Here is a 20196-nt window from a genome sequence, read left to right as displayed (position 1 = left end):
TCCGTAATGAACTGTGCCTAAATTCTTATGTGTGCAGTTCAAAAGGGGCGTGTTCATGGGTGGGGAAATGTGCATTTCGTGGGCAATCCCAAATTTACACACTTAGTTATAGAAAACGACCCAGTGCGGGTAAATCTATGCACGGGGGATTTGCACCACATTTTCACTGGTGTAGATAGAGGTACGTAGTTTTAGGCGCTAGAATATCAACTAACCATATCCCGTATACTGCGCCTAAATCTTATAGAATACGCTTAGGCAGAAATGTTTTCCGTGCGGATTTTTTAAGCAGCATATATAGAATCTGACCCATAATGTTTATGTTTATTGTAGTCCTAATACCATCTTAGCTTAAGAAAAAGGTCAAAGCAGGGCTGTCGAGAGGGGAGGGCGGGAGGGGGGGGGGGGCAAAATTCCTCCAAGGGAGGCCCGGTGCTGGGGTCAGGCCGCCGGCGCTGCAGTCCCCGGTCTCACCTGCCTGCCTCCACGGCTCCGGGCCCCCTTCATTCAAAGCGGCAGTCGCAGATTGCCTCTCTTCTGGCCTTCCCTCCCTGTGTCCCGCCCTCGTGGAAACCGGAAGTTACATCAGATGAGGGCGGGACACAGGACGGGAAGGACAGAAGAGACGCGATCTGCGACTGCCGCTTTGAATGAAGTGGGCCTGGAGCTGTGGAGGCAGGCAGGTGAGACCATGGACTGCAGCAGCGGGGGGGGGGGGGGGGGGGCGGCAGCGGCGGGGGGAGCGACAGGGGGCAGCAGTGGCAGGGGGCAGAGGCGGGGCAGCGGGGGGGTTGAGGCGGGGCAGCGGGGAGGGCGGAGGCAGGGCGGCCTTGCCCCAGGCCTGGCCTAGTCTCTCGGTGGCCCGGGGTCAAAGCAGTGTTCAGCACCATATATAGAATTCCCTAGAATATTCTACATGAGTTCTCACCAGAGTCTTATACAGGGGAATCATCACCTCCTTTTTCCTGTTGGCCATTCCTCTTCCTATGCACCCAAACATCCTTCTGGCTTTTGTCATCGACTTTTCTACAATGTTTGGCCACCTTAAGATCATCCCATACGATCACACCCAAGTCCTGCTCCTCTTTCATGCAAAGAAGTACTTCAACCCCTAAACCATACCATCCCCTTGGGGGTTTTGTAGCCGAAATGCATGACCCTATATTTTTTTAGCATTAAATCTGAGCTGCCAAATTCTGGGTCATTCGTCAAGTTTCACTAGGTCCGTCCTCATGTTATCCACACCATCAGGGGTGTCTACCCTAGTGCAGATTTTAGTTTCGTTGCCAAGAGGCAAACCTTACCAGACAGCCCTTCAGCAATATCACTTACAAAAATGTTTAAAAAACCCAGCCCCTTTCCTTTCCCCACCTACTGCATTATTTTAGAAACACAGGTACCAACAACCTAGCCAAGAAAGTTTCTTCAAACTGAGACAAGATAGGTGCAAGAGAATTTTTGAATTTAATTATCAAAATCTTGGTGAGGGACGGGGACAGACTAGGGACCTGAAGTCCCACACACATGCACATGTATAGGGAGGCAACACCCAAAAGTCATTTACTCTGGCAAACAGGCTATTTGAAAATCAACCACAATCCTTGTAGGTCAAAGTACATGCTGATGGTTCTTCGGATTTGTGTGGCTGTCAAGACATGTTTTTTTCTTTAATCTACAGCTGTTCTTTGCTGACACCCCAGGTGACCACCTAGTTTTGCTAAATGGTTAAGCCGACCCTGATCAAAGGGACACACCCACCCACACCGGGAGATGCAGGCAACGCTTTCTCGACATGGTGCAGCTACTCCATCACATGAGTCGTAGAGAGAGATAAATGAACAAGTTTTATTGAAATCTGATTATCCTCCGATTCCAGTGAACTGTCACGCCAACAACCCTCTCTCCCCAATACACTATTATCTCATTAGCTGGGAGGTGGGATGGGAAGGAATAAAGGGTGATCAACTATGACGAAAGGGGCAATTAGCCAAATATTAAGGGCAGTGGCCTATGCTATAACACACATACACTGTGGCTGGGGAATACCAGGACTGTTACTAGGTGTAGGTAATCGCTCTGGTCCCCACCCCCAGCCCTACGTGCCACAGGGGACGGCACATACCAGCCCTGCATAAAATCCCTCTACACGCCCAGATCTCATGAATGGGGTTACACAGACAGATATCTTCTTCTTCAGATCAGACAGAAGGCAAGTGAAGGACACACATAGGAGATTAGGGATCACTAGGGGAGTGAGGAGAGGCGTCATTCGCAAGTACTTTAGAAGCAGGGAACGAGCAATAGGGCAGCTCCCTCCCCATCCCCCACCATATACAGCTTGACTGATTGGGGAAGGACCATGCCTCATATTTACTACCCCCCCCCCCCACTACGTCCTCCAGTTGTCCCTCCAGACAGGGCCAGCACCCAACAGTTGAAGGCGTCTCTTGCTGAGACATTAGACAAGGTTGAGATGTTGATGGTCTGCAATCCCATATCGAGTCTTGTGCGTCTCAAACAGCTGGATGAGGTTCTGAAGATAGATTTTATGCAAGGCCTCAATCTCCTCAATGCTGGGGTTCAGGTTCTTTGGAACAGGGATCGGCTCCCCAACTGCGAAGAGAGAAGGGGAGAGTTACACATAGAGTCGAAGCGCTCAATCTACAGTATGTAACATCACTCATGAGTGGAGACATATTATAGGCTATCAAAATGTCTTGGGGAGCGTGGAACACTCTAGTATTGAAACAGCAACCTAGGGCCAGATATATTAGGGGATTTCCTTCCATTTTGTGCCCATGGGGAAGCATTTTTGGCCAAAATACACATAAGGAGAAAAACTCGCATGGTCAATCATCACTCATAAACAAGCGACTGCCAAATTCATCATTTCATTTTGTTTCGTGATTTTGATGTTTTTGAAAAATATAGGATTTTTATCATATGGAGGTTTTTCTTCCCATGTAGAATTTGGCGATCCTATTTTCCAACTTGATTATTATAATACAGTACACAGTACACTGTGTCAAGGTAGTCTCCTGTTTTCTTCAAGCGGTTTTTCAAAGAAACGTGGATCTATGTCGGTGAATCTGGGTCTCCATTATGGAGTCCAGGTGTGCGGATGTTATAATGCCGTTGTATCGCTCCATGGTGCGACCGCACCTGGAGTATTGTGTTCAGTACTGGTCTCCGTATCTCAAAAAAGATATAGTAGAATTGGAAAAGGTACAGCGAAGGGCGACGAAAATGATAGTGGGGATGGGACGACTTTCCTATGAAGAGAGGCTGAGAAGGCTAGGGCTTTTCAGCTTGGAGAAGAGACGGCTGAGGGGAGATATGATAGAAGTGTATAAAACAATGAGTGGAATGGATCGGGTGGATGTGAAGCGACTGTTCACGCTATCCAAAAATACTAGGACTAGAGGGCATGAGTTGAAGCTACAGTGTGGTAAATTTAAAACGAATCGGAGAAAAGTTTTCTTCACCCAACGTGTAATTAGACTCTGGAATTCGTTGCCGGAGAACGTGGTACGGGCGGTTAGCTTGACGGAGTTTAAAAAGGGGTTAGATAGATTCCTAAAGGACAAGTCCATAGACCGCTATTAAATGGACTTGGAAAAATTCCGCATTTTTAGGTATAACTTGTCTGGAATGTTTTTACGTTTGGGGAGCGTGCCAGGTGCCCTTGACCTGGATTGGCCACTGTCGGTGACAGGATGCTGGGCTAGATGGACCTTTGGTCTTTCCCAGTATGACACTACTTATGTACTTATGCAAGCTGAAGCTTAAAAGCTTAAAGCTGTACTAAAATTAAATAGATATTAAGCTTAACGTATAGTTATGAAAAAAAGAAAAAAGAAAATCTTGAAAAATGTAAGCAAATAATAAGGATCGATGAGGATTACGATAACACCCATGAATTATGCTTGGCTCATTTAAGCCATTATTGAGGTAGTTACGTGGATCTGATGATCTTATTAAAAAATTGAACTAGACCATACTATTTTGAATATGACATTATTAAGGTGATATTGAAGGTGAGTATAATGAGATATTATCATAGGAACATATGAGTATCTCTAGCATTTAGTTCGCTAAAAATGCTACTGTGCCTTTGCAAAAGACCCCCTGAATGAGGGACTCGGACAGATGAAGCCAAGAATCTATACATTTCTATGCTGATATTAGATTTTTTTTTATAATTTTTAAAAAAAAATTCTATAGTTACTCTTTCCTTGAATGATTAATACCTTTCCTATGAAAGACTGTAGTTCTTTTGCTTTTCTGTTGAAAATTATTGGTCTTGTAAACTGCTTTGATACGTGAGCCAGTGAAGGGCAGTGTCTTAAAGGCAACCTAAGCTTATGAGTGATTTAAGCTTGAGTCCGGGATTTTTTCCTCCTTATGTTTATTTTGTTTATGTTTTATCTTTTTCGAAGAGAGTTGATTATCGGGCTCATTTTTGAAAGAGAAGGACGCCCATCTTTCGACATAAATCGGAAGATGGACGTCCTTCTCTCAGGGTCATCCAAATCGGTATAATCGAAAGCCGATTTTGGACGTCCCCAACTGCTTTCCGTCGCAGGGACGGCCAAAGTTCAAGGGGGGCGTGTCGGAGGCATAGCGAAAGCGGGACTTGGGCGTGCCTAACACTTTGACGTCCTTGACCCATAATCGAAAGAAACAAGGACGTCCCTGACGAACACTTGAACAACTTTACCTGGTCCTGTTTTTCTTACGACCAAGGCACAAAAAGGTGCCTGAAATGACCAGATGACCAGCGGAGAGAATCGGGGATGACCTCCCTTTACTCCCCCGGTGGTCACTAAACCCCTCCCACCTTCAAAAAATATCTTTAAAAATATTGATTGCCAGCATCTATGCCAGCCTCAGATGTCATACTCAGGTCCATGACAGCAGTTTACAGGTCCCTGGAGCAGTTTTAGGGGTGCAGTGCACTTCAGACAGGTGGACCCAGGCCCATCCCCCTCCCTGCCTGTTACGTTTGTGGAGGAAACAGTGAGCCCTCCAAAACCCACCACAAACCCACTGTACTCACATCTAGGTGTCCCCCTTCACCCCTTAGGGCTATGGTAGTGTTGTACAGTTGTGGGTAGTGGGGTTTTGGGGGGGGTTGGGGGGGCTTAGCACACAAGGTAAGGGTGCTATGTAACTGGGAGCAATTTATGAAATCCACTGCAGTGCCCCCTAGGGTGCACAGTTGGTGTCCTGGCATGTCACGGGGACCAGTGCACTACAAATGCAGGCTCCTCCCACAACCAAATGGCTTGCATGTGGTCATTTCTGAGATGGACGTCCTTGGTTTCCATTATCGACGAAAATCAGAAACGACCAAGTCTAAGGACGACCAGATCTAGGGATGACCAAATTTAAGGATTTGGGCGTCCCTGATGGTATTTTCGAAACGAAAGATGGACGTCCATCTTGTTTCGAAAATATGGGTTTCCCCGCCCCTGGATCGGGACGTTTTGTGAGGACGTCCATATCAAAACATTGACGCCCCTTTCGAAAATGCCCCTCTATAGGTAATTGGCTCTAGTCTTTATGTATTCATTAGTACTTCTTGATATTTTTGTGTTGTTATTTCGTGAAAACGTTTTTTGTCTCTCCTGGTACGGTTTGCAACGCAAATCCCATATCATTTTTGTAGCTTTCCTTTGCACCGCTTCCAGTCTTTTTACGTCTTTAGCAAGATACAGCCTCCAAAACTGAACACAGTACTCCAAGTGGGGCCTCACCAATGACTTGTAGAGGGGTATCAACGCCTCCTTTCTTCTGCTGGTTATACCCCTCTCTATTATTGTGTATTGACTCTATTCTTTTGCATTGACTGCAGCTGCTCTTTGCCACCAATCACAAGCTGCTGCCCTAGGAAACTGCCTGGTCTTGCATGATGGTTAAGCCAGCCCTGAATAGTAGAGGGTGATGCATGACAGGAGTGAGACGCATTGCCAGAGCTGGGGAGGGGAGAGGAAGAGTCTTAGTGCTAGGCTCACAGGATGCATTTTGGTTTCACAACCCTGAATTCTGAATGTATTTATAGGATATCCTTTTGTCCACTACATAGGGAACTTTTACCCAAAATACTATTTGCATACCAGCTGAGAGAGAGAACCAAAATTAAAAGCTCTTTGAAGTGTTAACTCCTTGCACCCCAGCTCTGGATGTTTCACAATCACTCACTATGTGGAAACACATCAGGGGAGGATAAGCTTTAACCTGGTCCAAAGTGCAAATACTTTTGGAAAGGAACAAGCTTGTCAGCAGCTTGCAGGGCTGAGGCCCAGTGTCTGGGCCAGAGAGGAAGGCTCCCAGACACGGGGCTCTTGTGAAATACGTGAATGACCTCTGTATCTCCAGCTGGCACAGCAGAGTGCATTCTCACCAACCCATAGCCCACCCCCATTCCAGGGTCAGGCCAAGCGGATGAGGACTCACCCACGGTGTGAATGGGCCGGCGGAAGGGCAGGAGGCCGAAGCTGTACTGGAAGACTCCCCGGGCATGAAAGAGGGGCAGTGCCAACCCCATGAATTTCTGCAACTTCTCCTGCATCAGTCGGATGAGGGAACCTGGTGGGTTCTCCACCTGGTGGAAAAGTTCATTCTCCCCGAAGGAGAAGACGGGGACCAGATGAGCCCTAGGGAAAGAAAATGACAAGACACAGCATTACCAGCATGGATGTTACCTTTCTAAGCTAAGCAATGCATTCTGGGATCTGTAGTCTTACTCTAAGAACTACATGTTCCACCATGCCTCAGAAACTAACTTCTGGGGCTCAGAGGAGTTTAAGGAGGTGATGCCCTCATCCATGGTTCAGTATGACGTTGGGGTCAAAAGAGGGTTAAAGGTGATGGTGGCTTCACCTGAAGCTCAGCACGTTAGGGTTAAGAGAGATTTGAAGCGCATGGTGGCTTTACCCCTGGCTCATTGCGATCTTGATGAAACCTTTTCTGCTCAGGATTTGAAGGGTCAGTGCCCCAGGTCGGGCATCCAGGGACTCTGGGGGACCCCCCACAGCTATCACTGCAACTTGGCCCCCGCTTTTCTGGCTCAGCAGGTGAACAACGCTTTTCTTCTCAGAAGAGACCAGACCTAAAGAAGAAGGAAATTCAAGGGATTAGGAAAGAGAGGAAGAAAGAGCAGCCATAGAACGACTCCTCTACTGGGACACAGACAGGCTTATTTTCGAAAGTGATCGCCGGGCATCTTCCGACATAAATCGGGAGATGGCCGGCAATCTCTCAAAAGCGGCGAAATTGGTATAATCGAAAGCTACTTTTTTGACACCATCGCCGCTTTCTCGTCGCCGAGCCGGCGAAAGTTCAAGGGGGCGTGTCGGCGGCGTAGCGAAGGCGGGGCATGGGCGGGCATGGGCGTGGCTACCAGATGGCCGGCTTTCGCGGATAATGGAACAAAAAAAGCGGCGTTCATCAGTATTTCGCCGGGTTTACTTGGTCTTTTTATTTTCACGACCAAGCTTCAAAAAGGTGCCCCAACTCACCAGATGACCACCGCAGGGAATGGGGGATGACCTCCTCATACTCCCCCAGTGGTCACCAACCCCCTTCCACACTAAAAAAATAAAAATAAAAACCTTTTTTGCCAGCCTGTATGCCAGCCTCAAATGTCATACCCAGCTCCCTGACAGCAGTATGCAAGTCCCTGGAGCAGTTTTTAATGGGTGCAGTGCACTTCAGGCAGGCAGACCCACGTCCATCCCCCCCCCACACCTGTTACACTTGTGGTGCTAAGTGTTGAGCCATCCAACCCCCCCCCCCAAAACCCACTGTATCCACATGTAGGTGCCCCCCTTCACCCATAAGGGCTATGGTAATGGTGTAGAGTTGTGGGGAGTGGGTTTGGGGGGAATTTGGGGGGCTCAGCACCCAAGGTAAGGGAGCTATGCACCTGGGAGTTGGTGTCCTGGCATGTCATGGGGACCAGTGCACTACAAATGCTGGCTCCTCCTACGACCAAATGCCTTGGATGTAGCCGGGGTTGAGATGGCCGCTTTTAGCTTCCATTATTTGCTGAAAAACAAAAGCGGCCATTGGCCGGTTCGAACCATATTATCGAAACAAAAGATGGCCGGCCATCATTTTCGATAATATGGTTACGGCCAGCTGTTGCGCCACCGCCAAAATAGATCGCCGGCGATCTATTTCGTTGGCGCCGTTCAATTATGCCCCTCAGAGCGACTTAGAGAAGGGGAAAATGGAGCTGGTCACATTTCAAATGAAATTATTGCTCAAAATGATGGAGGCTTAACAGTATAGAGCCACTGCCTCAAGGGAACTCGAGAACTCTTTGACAGAAACAACCACTGCTTGACAAAGGGTAGGTAGCACTGTATTATAGTACTATGCACCTACATTTCAGATGCCCTCTACCCCAATTATTTTAGTGAAGTGGAGGAGCATGAACGTGGGGGGGGGGGGGGGGGTCAAGGAATTCTCTCAGCTGGCGTCTGTTCTCACCCGATTTCATTATGTAGTCCCTGAACAGCGGCACCTTGAACCAGAAGGGTAGTATCAAAAGGTGGGGCCTGAGCCCTGGGAAGAGCTTGGAGAAGCCCGTGGCCTCCGTGCAGAAGTTCCCGAAGGCTCCGGCCACCAGGACGCCATGGGGGTGGAAGCCAAACACGTAATTCTTGACCGGGTCCAACTCTGCCGTCTTCACCAGCTGTGAACAAGAGCCGATATGAAAAGAGAGAGAGAGAGGAGGGCATGAATTATTTAAAAAAAGAAAATCGTATGACTCTACTTGTTTCCTTTGTATTTGAACAAGACCTAGAAGAGGTCAAGCGTTTATTCTTTAGAAACTCTCAATCCTTATTCTATGGTGAAACGATTTGGATGTATAATCTAAAGCCTGCCCACGTGATTCTTATCGATGATTGTTATACATTGACCATGTTTCTCATTATCCTTATTGCTACCCCATATCCATTCCTCTCCATCTTCCTATGCCTACCTTCTAACGCTCATTTCCTTCTGCACCCAGTTCCTCCCATGTTCAATTTATGTATTTATTGTATTTGTATCCCACATTTTCCCACCTTTTTGCAGGCTCAATGTGGCTTACAATGTATCGTTCTTGGCGCTTAATGGAACAGAAATAGACAATTAGTGTTACATAAAGATCAAGCGTTGCATAATAGAAAGTTAAACTATCTTACAATGTATCGTTCTTAGTGGATAATCGATCAGGAAGTAGACAGTTAGTGTTGCGAGAGGGTGCATGACATTATAAAGAATTAAACAAGCAGATATCTGAAAAGGAACCATTCCGATTATAGGTAAAGTGGAGATATATTACGTTTACACTTGTTGGTCTTTACTTACCTGTTAACTCCATTAATATTGCGTTTACTACAAATTGTATATTCTTTTTTACACTTTGTAATTCTTCATATTGTTACTATGTAAGCCGCATTGAGCTGCCATGAGTGGGAAAGCGCGGGGTACAAATGTAACAAAAATAAAATAGATACTATTGGAGATTCTACATAGAATGTTGCTACTATTGGAGATTCTACATGGAATATTGGAGATTCTACATGGAATGATGCTACTCTTTGAGATTCTACATGGAATGTTGCTATTCCACTAGCAACATTCTATGTAGAAGGCTGCGCAGGCTTCTGTTTCTGTGAGACTGACGTCCTGCACGTACGTGCAGGACGTCAGACTCACAGAAGCAGAAGCCTGTGCGGCCACATTGGTGATCTGCAAGGGCCGACTTCTACATGGAATAGCAACATTCCATGTAGAATCTCAAATAGTAGCAACAGTGGAGGAGTGGCCTAGTGGTTAGGGTGGTGGACTTTGGTCCTGAGGAACTGAGTTTGATTCCCACTTCAGGCACAGGCACCTCCTTGTGACTCTGGGCAAGTCACTTAACCCTCCATTGCCCCACGTAAGCCGCATTGAGCCTGCCATGTGTGGGAAAGCGCGGGGTACAAATGTAATAAATAAATATGGATGTGACCAGGCAAACTCAGGTAGAAGAAGAGCTTTTCTGGCTATTAGGAAGGATGTTTTTGGCATTAGGTGCCTCATTCTATCTTAATTACCCTTGCAAATGTGTAATAAAATATTTAGGTCTTGGGCCCCTATGTTACAGCAGCCCCCTAAGCCTGCTTGAAGCTGAAGGGGGTTCAGCCTCTTGATGGGCATTGGAGGTCCCCTCAAAACTTTCTGACCTGAAGTTACAGAAGAGCACCATACACAACTCGGACCTCGGGTCGCTCCCTCCCAGTCAAGCTTTCAAGATATCCAGAATGATATCAAAATGCAAATGGACCACACCTTCTTTAAGAAATTATTGAAGACTTACTTCTTTGTTGCAACCTACTCCCTTTGTTCCCCTGCTGATTTATATTCCCCTTCCGTTCCCCACCCTGCTAGTTTTCCACTGTTAGTCAATGCTCCCCTTGTTTGACCTTTTTTTTTTCGCTTTATCTGTATCTTCATAATTTGTAATTCCTCCTAATTTTCTGTAAGCCACATTGTGCCTGCATGTGTGGGAAAATGTGGGATATAAATGAACCATAAATAAAATAAATAATATGCATTGAAAGATTTTACATATGAGGGAGGCACTTAATGCAAATCTCTTATGCATATTCAGTTAGATACCATGAAAACCTGACTGCTTGGATGGGTCTCAAGAACTGGGTTGAAAACCATTGCTCTGCCCTCACAGGAATGGGGCTACCATTGTGCCACACCTTACTTACAAATAGGGATCTCTCCACTAATGGAAAGAGGAAGAAATATTAAGAGAAAGTTGGAATAATGTTTTTTGAAAATTTTATAATAGACATAAATATCTCCAGGTCCAGCCCAAAGCTATCTGACGACCTAGGCGAGCTTTCAACCATGAATTCCCCATCCCCCCGAGAGGCAGCTCATGGCCCTTCTCGTCCAGCACCTTCCCTTTCCTTTTGTATCCCAAGTGTCCACATCACCCCTTCCTTCCCCCCCCCACTTCTTCCAAGGTGTCTAGCATCTCCCCTTCCCTTTCCAACCAGTGACGTAGCTACATGGGGCCAGGGGGGCCTGGACCCCCGTAGATTTGGCCCTGGACCCCCCGCCAATGACCCTCTCGACCCCCTCTCCCGCCATCGCTGTCGCCTGCCTTTGCTGGCGGGGAACCCCAACCCCCGCCAGCCGAGGTCTTCTTCTTCCCGCAAAAGGCTTCCTTCTGTTTCTGATGTCCTGCACGTACAACGTGGTTGGAATCCCCCGCCAGCAAAGGTAGGCGATGGCGGGTTGGCGGCGGGAGGGGGGGTTGAGAGGGTCGGCGGCAGGGGGAGGCAAAGTCGGCAATGACGGGGGGGAGGGGGTCGGCGGCGCCGGGGGGGGGGGGGCTAAAATGTGCCCCCTCACCTCGGGCTCTGGAACCCCCTCCCGCCGAAGTCTGGCTGCGCCCCTGTTTCCAACCCTTCAAGGTGGCACAATTTGAGGGATTGGCACTTGCATGACAGCATCTCTAAATAAGACAGCACAGCCGGTACGGGTTTGGGGTCTACTGCGGAGGTCAGTGTAAGCTCAAGGCCCTGCTCTGCAGTAGTGCTTCCCCTCAAATTTTGCCACTCTAGGCGGATGCCTACTGGTTGGACTGGCCCAGCCCTGAATATCCCCCCCCCCCCCCACAGCGCCTCAGCTCACCTTGATAGGAAAGTAATCCCGGAAGTGTTTCCATATGGTCCAGCTCCTCATCCAGTCCGACCTTCGACCTCCTGAGGCTGGAGTGTCCCTGTCCAGGTAGAGCCAGGCCAAGCAGAGCAGACCAAGGTACCAGACGTCACTCAGTAGAAGAAGGACAAATAAAGCCAGACAGCATTGAGCTGAGTAAAGGAGAGAGAGAGAAAGAGAGACCACATTAAAGGCACTATGGGATTCCCAACCCCCCTCTCCCCGGATCATCAGAGACTGCTCTATACACAGAAGAGGATGAATTAAGATACTAATGCTTTACCACCCCTATGATCAGAGATAATAGCAAGTAAATTTATGTTTCTCCCTTACATGATGTGAAACCCTGCCCAGTGCATCCCAGGATGCACTGGGCAGGGCTGGACGCCTCCTTTTTCGAGATGGCGCTGTTGAGAGAGGAGAGGTCTACCTCCCTTCTCCAACAAAAGTACAGGGGGCAGGGAAGAGGGCTGCTAGACCACCAGGTCAGGGGGGGCTTGATTTGCGGCCCACTGGGCCACCATGGATTTTCTTGGGGGATGCTAGGGGGGGTTAGGGGGGCTGGAGACCCACCAGATCTGTGGCCCCACTGAACATATATTGGGGGGGGGGGGGTCAGGGGGACTGGATGTTCCTGCTCCTGTGGGGGGGGGGGGCCTGCTAGCATGCAAATGCATGTTGGACAGGGCTCATCATTCCTGCCCAATGGTCTGTAAACCCCAACGCCAACTCCAAGCTGGAGTAGGGTTTGCCATGGACAGTGCACCAATGTTTGACTCACTGCTCACTGGCCATTGGGAAGGAATACAGTAGCATGCATTTGCATGCTAGTTGCGTTCAGAGCCCACGAGCGCATTGTTTCACATGCTCGGGGGCTAATAGCCTCTAGCGCCTGCGTTTGCTTCTGATCATCGGCCCCTAAGAGCCCCAGGGTAGACCCAAGACATGAGGGACCTTGATAAGGACTTTTGTTCTAGGGCTGGATTTAAAATTCTGCCAACAAAAAAAAACCCCATAAATGCATAAAAGGTTTGCCACAGTTTCAAAACACTGTGGCGTTGCCTAAGATTATAACCCACTGCATCTTCTGCAAGGGGAAAAGCGATTATGCAAGTGAAAACTGTACTTACTGGGTGGGAGGACAAGAGAACATCTGTCTGATTTTTAAACTTAATCCTTGGGACCTTAGACCCTGCTATGCATGCTGTAGAACATTTCCTGGAGCATTTCCTGCATGCCTCCCCCCTCCCCCCACTCCCTCCCGGAAGCACCCGAAAATTATGAGTCAATATTCAGCATCATTTAACCAGACAGGGTGTCTCCTCCTGCCACACTGACCAGGCGGGGAGCAGATAGTCAGTGGCACTTAACTGGAGAGGGCAGCTGAAAACTCATTGCCTTATCATCTCTACCTATAATAAGTTCAAACCCTCAGCCTTAATCACTCCTGATCTTACCCTTCCGGTCTCTGAGAGTCTAAAAATACTTGATGTAATTGTTGATCGTAACTTATCACTCGTGAATCAAACAAACTCTACCACCAAGCATATCCGGTGGCAGCACTCGGACAGATGTGTTCTAAGTTAACTTGGTGGCTACCCAGGTACCTTCTCTGAATATTGGTGGTACCTGGGTAACTCCTGGAAGACCTGGATGGGGGGTCGACATTGAATATCTGAGACTAATTCAATTGGTGGCAGCCGACATTAAAAAAAAACCACTGACCACTTCTGGAAGAATAATGCCCTGTGTTTCTGATGATCAGAAAATCTGGTCTTGGAAGCTTTTGGTGCAATATATTTGTTTGGACGTCCTCCAATCAGCACAAGCCTGGTGCTCGTGCACCAATGCCAGAGGCTGGTGCAGAAAGCAGCCGCGGGGGGGGGGGGGGGGAGGCTGAATGTGGATTGTACGTGCTGAGGGATACAGAGAGGAACTGAGCGCAGGTCTTCCGCTCAGCCATCTCTCTCCTCTTCAATCTGTTCAAAACTCTGCCGCACAACTAATATTTCACCAAAGTCGTTATGCCCATATCAGCCCTCTCCTGAAATCGCTTCACTGGCTCCCTATCCGTTTCCGTAAACAATTCAAGCTCCTCTTGTTGACCTATAAGTGCATTCACTCTGCAGCCCCTCACTACCTCTCCACCCTCATCTCTCCCTACACTCCTTCCCTAGAACTCCGTTCGCTAAGCAAATCTCTCCTAATTGCACCCTTCTCCTCCATCGCTAACTCCAGACTCCGCTCCTTCTATCTCGCCGCACCTTATGCCTGGAATAGACTTCCTGAGCCACTACGTCTAGCTCCATCCCTGGCTGCCTTCAAATCCGGGCTAAAGGCCTACCTGTTTGATCCTGCTTTCGACTCCTAACTTGTAACTTTTATCTTATCCTTGTGTCCTTCTGTCTGTCCTTCCCTTATCCTTATTGATCCTGTCTGTTTGTCCTGATTTAGATTGTAAGCTCTTTTGAGCAGGGACTGTCTTCTTCATGTTCAATTGTAAAGCGCTGCGTATGACTGGTAGCGCTATAGCAGTGATTTATAGTAGCAGTAGTAGTAGTGACAGCTCGTGCAGGAAGACACAGCGCAGGTTGCATTAAAATGTATGCTAATTACGGTATTCTGTGCAATGCAGAGTGTACGCTGCCCACTTTTGATGTGTGCACAATGCCAGAATCCTTCTGCGAGGGTCCAGGGTAGTGTAGAAAGTTTTGCAGAGAGGATTTGTTCTCAGTCTTAAAAGTGCTGGTGTTCGAAGTTAGGTGCGAAATCTGCGCTAATCTCATATTCTATACAGGGTGCTCTGCGCCCAGCGCTGTTTCTAGAACACTCATTTAGCGCGGATCTTTCTGGTTCCTAACTTTGGGCACTGTTTATTGAAGGCGGCCCTCTGTGTATATCATTTTTGCACCTACCGATATTTATGCAGGGAGTAGGATTCAACATATGCGCTTGTAACTATGAACGTCATGCAATTTTTACAATCCCCAATTGTCGACAGGCCAGCACACCTTCCCCCTTTTCAAGGAAGCCAGAAAACATTACGGGTACTGTATTCTTGCAGTAACGCCTCAGTTCCAATCTTCCACCCCCCACTTTCTCCGTTTCCAGCAACACCTTGTAGACATCCAGGAGCTCTACCCTTCCTGAAGAAAACCAACCATAACCCTTTTTATTAGAATTATTTATTTATTCATTACATTTGTATCCCACATTTTCCCACATATTTGCAGGCTCAATGTGGCTTACATAATACCGTAAAGGCATTCGCCAAGTCCGGTGGGGGATAAGTACAAAAAATGTTATAGTGGGATAGGGAAGATAAGATTCACCAAGTTGGGTTTGAGGTAAAAAGGTTTGTTCATGTCCAGTACGATCTTTGATAGTGAAGTGTTGCAGGGTTGAGGCATTTAAGTTGGGTCAGTCGGATATGCCTTTCCGAATAGGTGGGTCTTTAATAATTTTCTGAATCTTAGGTGATCGTAAGTTGTTTTCACCACTTGTGGTAGTGCGTTCCACAGGCGCGTGCTCATGTAAGGGAAGTTGGACGCATGGGTTGTCTTGTATTTTAGTCCTTTGCAATTTGGGTAAGAACGTGATGAACTGGTACTATTCCCGATTGGGAGATTGATTGATTAGGTCAATCATGTAACCTGGGACTTCACCGTAGATAATCTTATGGACTAAGGTGCAGATTATCCAGAACCCGGCCAAATAAAGTTGTGTGACCCTCCCAGGTGTGCAGAATGATAATGTACCTATGGAGAGCCCAACTAGGTCGTGAACCCAAATGTGAGCTTTGTGACCCCTTTAGGGGACCTGACGCACAGTTTGCGAAGCTCTGTTCTAGTCCCTTTATATAGGGTAACAGATCTGACCCCTTTTCTCTCTGTAGCAAAGGTAAGTGAGTGTTATAGAAAGGGTTAGTCAAAGCAGAACGAGGCTGTTGTTGAAAGAAAAATTGCCCAAGGATCACCATAGAGAGGGAACTTTGTAGTTGCTATAATGTCCAGAAGAACATTCTGCTTACTTACCCAGTGCCAAGAAGGAGAAGATCCACTGTAGCACAGCCAGTGTCTGCAGCCTCCGTCTCAGGGGGATAATCAGAGGGGCAAACTCAATTTTCATGCTGAAGACCTAAAGAGGAGGTGGGAATCCTTGAGCCCCTCAACAGAAATGCGGGCAGAGTTTAGTAGAGGTGCCCAGGCTCCTGGAGAGAGACTCAGGCACAGATCCTTGGTTTCCTAATAAGAAATAGAGAGCTCCAGGCCCCTGGGTAGAGATGCAGAGACTGCAAGTTTCTTAGGGGAGAGACTTAAGCAAGTAGGATACCTGCAGTATCCTAGAGAACCCAGGCTGAAAGGCTGGGAGAGAAAGAGACAGGCAGAGGGAGGGGAGTTGCAAGGATTTATTCTGAGGACCCTCCCACAGGGGGGGGGGGAGGGGGGGGAGCGGGGCAGGAGCTGGAAGGAGTTCCCTTGGTAGGGGATGTAGAAACAGGCTAGAGGTACAAAAGGATTTCCATGCCAGCTCCAGTTAATAGGAATGACACTTCAGGACTCTGCAGGAGAGGCTGTGATTAGGCTGGTGGATTTTTGGGCAGCTGTCCTGCATCCAGCTATACTTAACCCCTTGTGTTCCCATCTGTGGCACCCTGCGGCTGGTCAGGAGAGAGTTAGAGGTGATTTCTGACTTACAACAGGAGGGTTAAAGGGTAGGGGTCTGTGCAGGTGATGTACCTGCCACACAGGTGGGCCTATGCGCAGAACCTAATGCCGGCGCTAAAGTCAATTAGCGCTGGATTAGCGCCAGCGTGAGTCTGCATAGAATGTTCAGCAGGGTGTAGCGCAGGAAACAGTATTTAAAGTTAGTCGAACGGATGTTAATGAGGTCATTTCCTATTCCCTCCCCAAAGCTCAGAGAACAGTGCAGAAAGCAAAAAAGGTTTGCACAAGTTCCTGGAGGAAAAGTCTTGCCCCGGGATTTGTAGCATGGAATCTTGCTCCTCTGCGGTAAGCGCTACCGCACGCTTACCGCAGCATAAAATGGTATACCGCGGGCATGCGCACGTGTCCTATGGTATGTACCAAATTAGCGTCCCAATGGCTTGATTTTGTGCGTTTTCCACTTGGACATTTTTTTGTTGTTGTTTTAATGGTCCAAAAAGATAGATGTACTGAGCACCACAGTATCTAGGAAATGGTCATTTTCAAAGAAAAAAGATGGGCGCTTTTCTGGTTTGAAAATGGCCATTTTCACTACTTGGGTTTTGGATGTTTTCAGCAAAACGTCCAAAGTCAGATTTAGATGTCATATCAATAAACAAACAAAATAAAACATGGAAAAGAATCACTGCACCAGTGATTTCACAGTAAGAATACTGAAAGGTAATTTTAAAACAATACAGGAACGTAAGACCTTTGAAATAAGAATGATTGAATATTTTGACACCCAACAAACAGGACTTAATAAGGATCTGGGTTTTCTAACCCATTATAAACCATAAAGTTGTATTTCTCTGTTTATTTCTCTGTTTATTACCCTCCTCTCACCTACCAACACCCATTCTGTTAGAATATCAATGAAATGCTTTGATGTCCCCATGCATACCCCCACCCTCCCACTCTGTCAGACTGTCAAAGTAATGCTTTGATGTTTCTCTTATATATACTATCTGCTACCACATTTGCTTATTTCCGATCTGACGAAGAAGGGCAACCTTCGAAAGCTAATCAAGAAATGTATTAAGTTATGTCCAATAAAAAAGGTATCATCTTATTTGCTTATCATCTTGTTTCCATGTTTTATTTTGTTTGATTTCTATTGATAACCTTTAAGAGTGGACTAACACGGCTACCACACCTCTCTACTTAAGACGTCATATCAAAAATGCTCCTGGCATTAGCCTCTACTAAAATGAGAAGAGCCCTCGATAGAATGCAAAGACTTGCTCAGAAAGGTATAGAATCTGTTCTAAATTCTAAAGTCTTTAAAACCATCATCAAGTGTATAATACAGTGCAGTGGAGGGTGTCCAGGACTGTCCTGCAATAGCAGGGGGTGATGCATGGCAGGAATAAGGTGCATTTGCCAGAGCAGTGGGGGCAGAGAGTGCAGAGGAAGAGTCTCAGTGCTAGACTCACAGGAAGCATTTTGGTTTCACAACCCTGAACTCTGAATTTATTTATAGGATAAGTCTTCTGCCCACGATTAGGGAACTTTAACCCAAAAACGGCATTTGCATACCAGCTGAGTGAGAGAAGCAAAATTAAAAGTTCTTTGTATGCAAAAGGATCCCCGCAATTCCCCATTGGTTAAGGGGGATTTGATGGGTCCTAAGATTGCCCCCTATATACCCAGAAATTCAATGCTGGAGCCCAGACGAGGCATTGAATTTCTGGGGATAAAGCCAGCAGTGGTCAGCAAAACTCTGATCAATGCCGGCTGACTATTGGGTCCTGGGTTTTTATCCCCTTGTGCTGCTTCCAGGTCAGGTCCACCCCTGAAAAGGCATGACAGAGAAATTTCACCTTTAGCTTTAAGGGCTTTAGTGACACATGGATCACATGTAAACTCCTTACAGCACAAATGGATCTTTCAGAATCCCTTATTACAGGAAAATGCACTGAGGGGAGATAAGCTTCGCCTTGACCTAAAAGGTAAATACTTTCAGAAAGGAATGAGTGTGTCAGCTGCTTACAGGACCCCAAGCAGTACAATATCTATCCCACCCTGTATGGTCAGTGGCCCAACATCTTCCTTCTCCCCTATATCGCTTCTCCTTCCCTATTGCTGCTGTTGTCCAGCATCTCCCCACCCCCCACACACTTCCCAATACCACAGCCCCCAGCTTTTCTTCTTTTTCCTTCCCTGGCAGTTCCTGTCATTTACTGAATTTTAGTCCCTAATGTGTGCGACTTGGTATGTATAGTTTAACCCCCTTGTACTCCTTGTCTGTTGATCCAGCAACTGATCAGAGGGAGGGATAGCAGTGCCGTTCCTGGGGGGGGGGGGCGGGGGGGGTCCACCCCAGGTGCACGCCGCTGGGAGGGGGGGTGCCGCATGTGCCTGTCCTTCGTTCATTCCATGCTCCCTCTGCCCCGGAACAGGTTTCGAACGAAGGACAGGCACGCGCGGCACCCCCCCCCCCCCCCAGCGGCGGCGTGCACCCGGGGGGTTCTTTCACGGGGGGGGGGTGTCCTTTCGCCGGGGGGGCGCGCTGCATCCGGGCGGGGCGCTGCACCCGGGGGGCGGGGCGCATTGGCGATCTGCCCCGGGTGTCAGCCTCCCTAGGAACGCCACTGAGGGACAGGGGTATAGGAGGTCTGTGGAGGTAGCGTACCTACCCATGGAGCACACATTCTCACTCAGTGCTTGGGACACAGTTAGCCAATGAATATGCATGAGATAGATTTGCATAAGATGGTAGTAAATGCAAATCCATCTCATGCATATTCATTGTGGATATCCTGAAAACCTGGCTGGCTGGATGTGTCCCAAGGACTGGGTTGAGCATCACTGCCATAGAGGGATTGGGGTTCCACCTGCAACCTTTGTCAGAGCTGCCAAGCTACCCATTCCAGGAGGGAGACTTTTTTTGGCCGGTCCTGATTTTAAAACTTACATCCCAAAGCAGTGTAGTAATTGTAGTCCATGATTCTATTCATTGAAATCAGTGCTGCAGGTCCCATAATGCACCAGGATGAGGTTGACAGAAATCCAGGACCGGCCAAAACGTCTCCGTCCTGGCAGCTCTGCTTTGTAAACATTAGAAAAGCACAGACATATTGCAGGAGGATGCTGTTTGGGTCTTTCTACCTCTTGAAGTTCCCCCTATGCTAATCTCCGTCAGCTTCAAGATGTCTCCCAGTACAGGAAGGTCCCAGGACTGTAGGAACCCAGTTCTAAAGCTGATAAGTTATCCAGTTTCACGAAAGACATTTTAGGCCCCATAATGCACCCAGATAAGGTTGCCCCCTACTTAAAATGGCTAACTTTGCAGTTATAAAATTCTGTCCCTCCCTCCTCCCACCCAACCCTGCTGTAGCAAGATCAAGGGACAAGACTGTAGGCCATAGTAATCGTAACAGCCAATCAGAGGTCAGCACCACTTATGGGGCGGGACCCTTGCCAGGAGTATCCCAAAATAGAGAACACGTGATGTATCACGGACACACAGACATGATTATTGCACACACCAGTCTGTAAACATATAACCACACAAGATTTTTTATAATGATATATACACATTAATACTACTTCAGTAATTAAAAATTATAGACACCGTATGTTATCACACTGAGTATATGGTACTATTCAGATTCACATAACTTTATTGGTATGACAATATTAAATGTTTCCCCAAAGTAATACATTTAAGGGTTGATATTTGAAAGGACTTATCCATCTTACCTAGTAAATCCCACCAAGACAGATCTTCAGCAGCTCTATCTGGATAGTGCTGGGATGAGCC

General features: G+C 47.4%; 1 protein-coding gene across 1 annotated transcript; it reads right to left on the bottom strand.

Moving 5' to 3' along the window:
• Nucleotides 1-1825: 1825 nt before the first annotated feature.
• On the bottom strand, nucleotides 1826-16138 carry LOC115458197 (2-acylglycerol O-acyltransferase 1-like). The gene is made up of 6 exons (XM_030188056.1): nucleotides 15759-16138; nucleotides 11698-11876; nucleotides 8500-8704; nucleotides 6940-7114; nucleotides 6460-6659; nucleotides 1826-2613 (listed from the first exon to the last, which is right to left on the bottom strand). Exons 1-6 carry the CDS (start codon nucleotides 15850-15852, stop codon nucleotides 2459-2461), a joined length of 1008 nt encoding a protein of 335 aa, XP_030043916.1. The 5' UTR covers nucleotides 15853-16138; the 3' UTR covers nucleotides 1826-2458.
• Between the last annotated feature and the right edge of the window lie 4058 nt (nucleotides 16139-20196).

Source organism: Microcaecilia unicolor, chromosome 14 (genome assembly GCF_901765095.1).
Source record: "Microcaecilia unicolor chromosome 14, aMicUni1.1, whole genome shotgun sequence".
Taxonomy (NCBI): domain Eukaryota; kingdom Metazoa; phylum Chordata; class Amphibia; order Gymnophiona; family Siphonopidae; genus Microcaecilia; species Microcaecilia unicolor.
The sequence above is the reverse complement of the archived record's forward strand: the minus strand, read 5'-3'. Positions and strand labels throughout refer to the sequence as shown.

Bases quoted from the DNA above. Each gene is read 5' to 3' on its own strand.
- LOC115458197 (XM_030188056.1), bottom strand. From the start codon at position 15,852: ATGAAAATTGAGTTTGCCCCTCTGATTATCCCCCTGAGACGGAGGCTG. The intron at 8,705-11,697 runs GTGAGCTGAGGC...TCTTGTTCACAG, and splicing joins GGGATTACTTTCCTATCAAG to CTGGTGAAGACGGCAGAGTT. The intron at 2,614-6,459 runs GTGAGTCCTCAT...CTCTCTTCGCAG, and splicing joins CCGGCCCATTCACACCGTGG to TTGGGGAGCCGATCCCTGTT.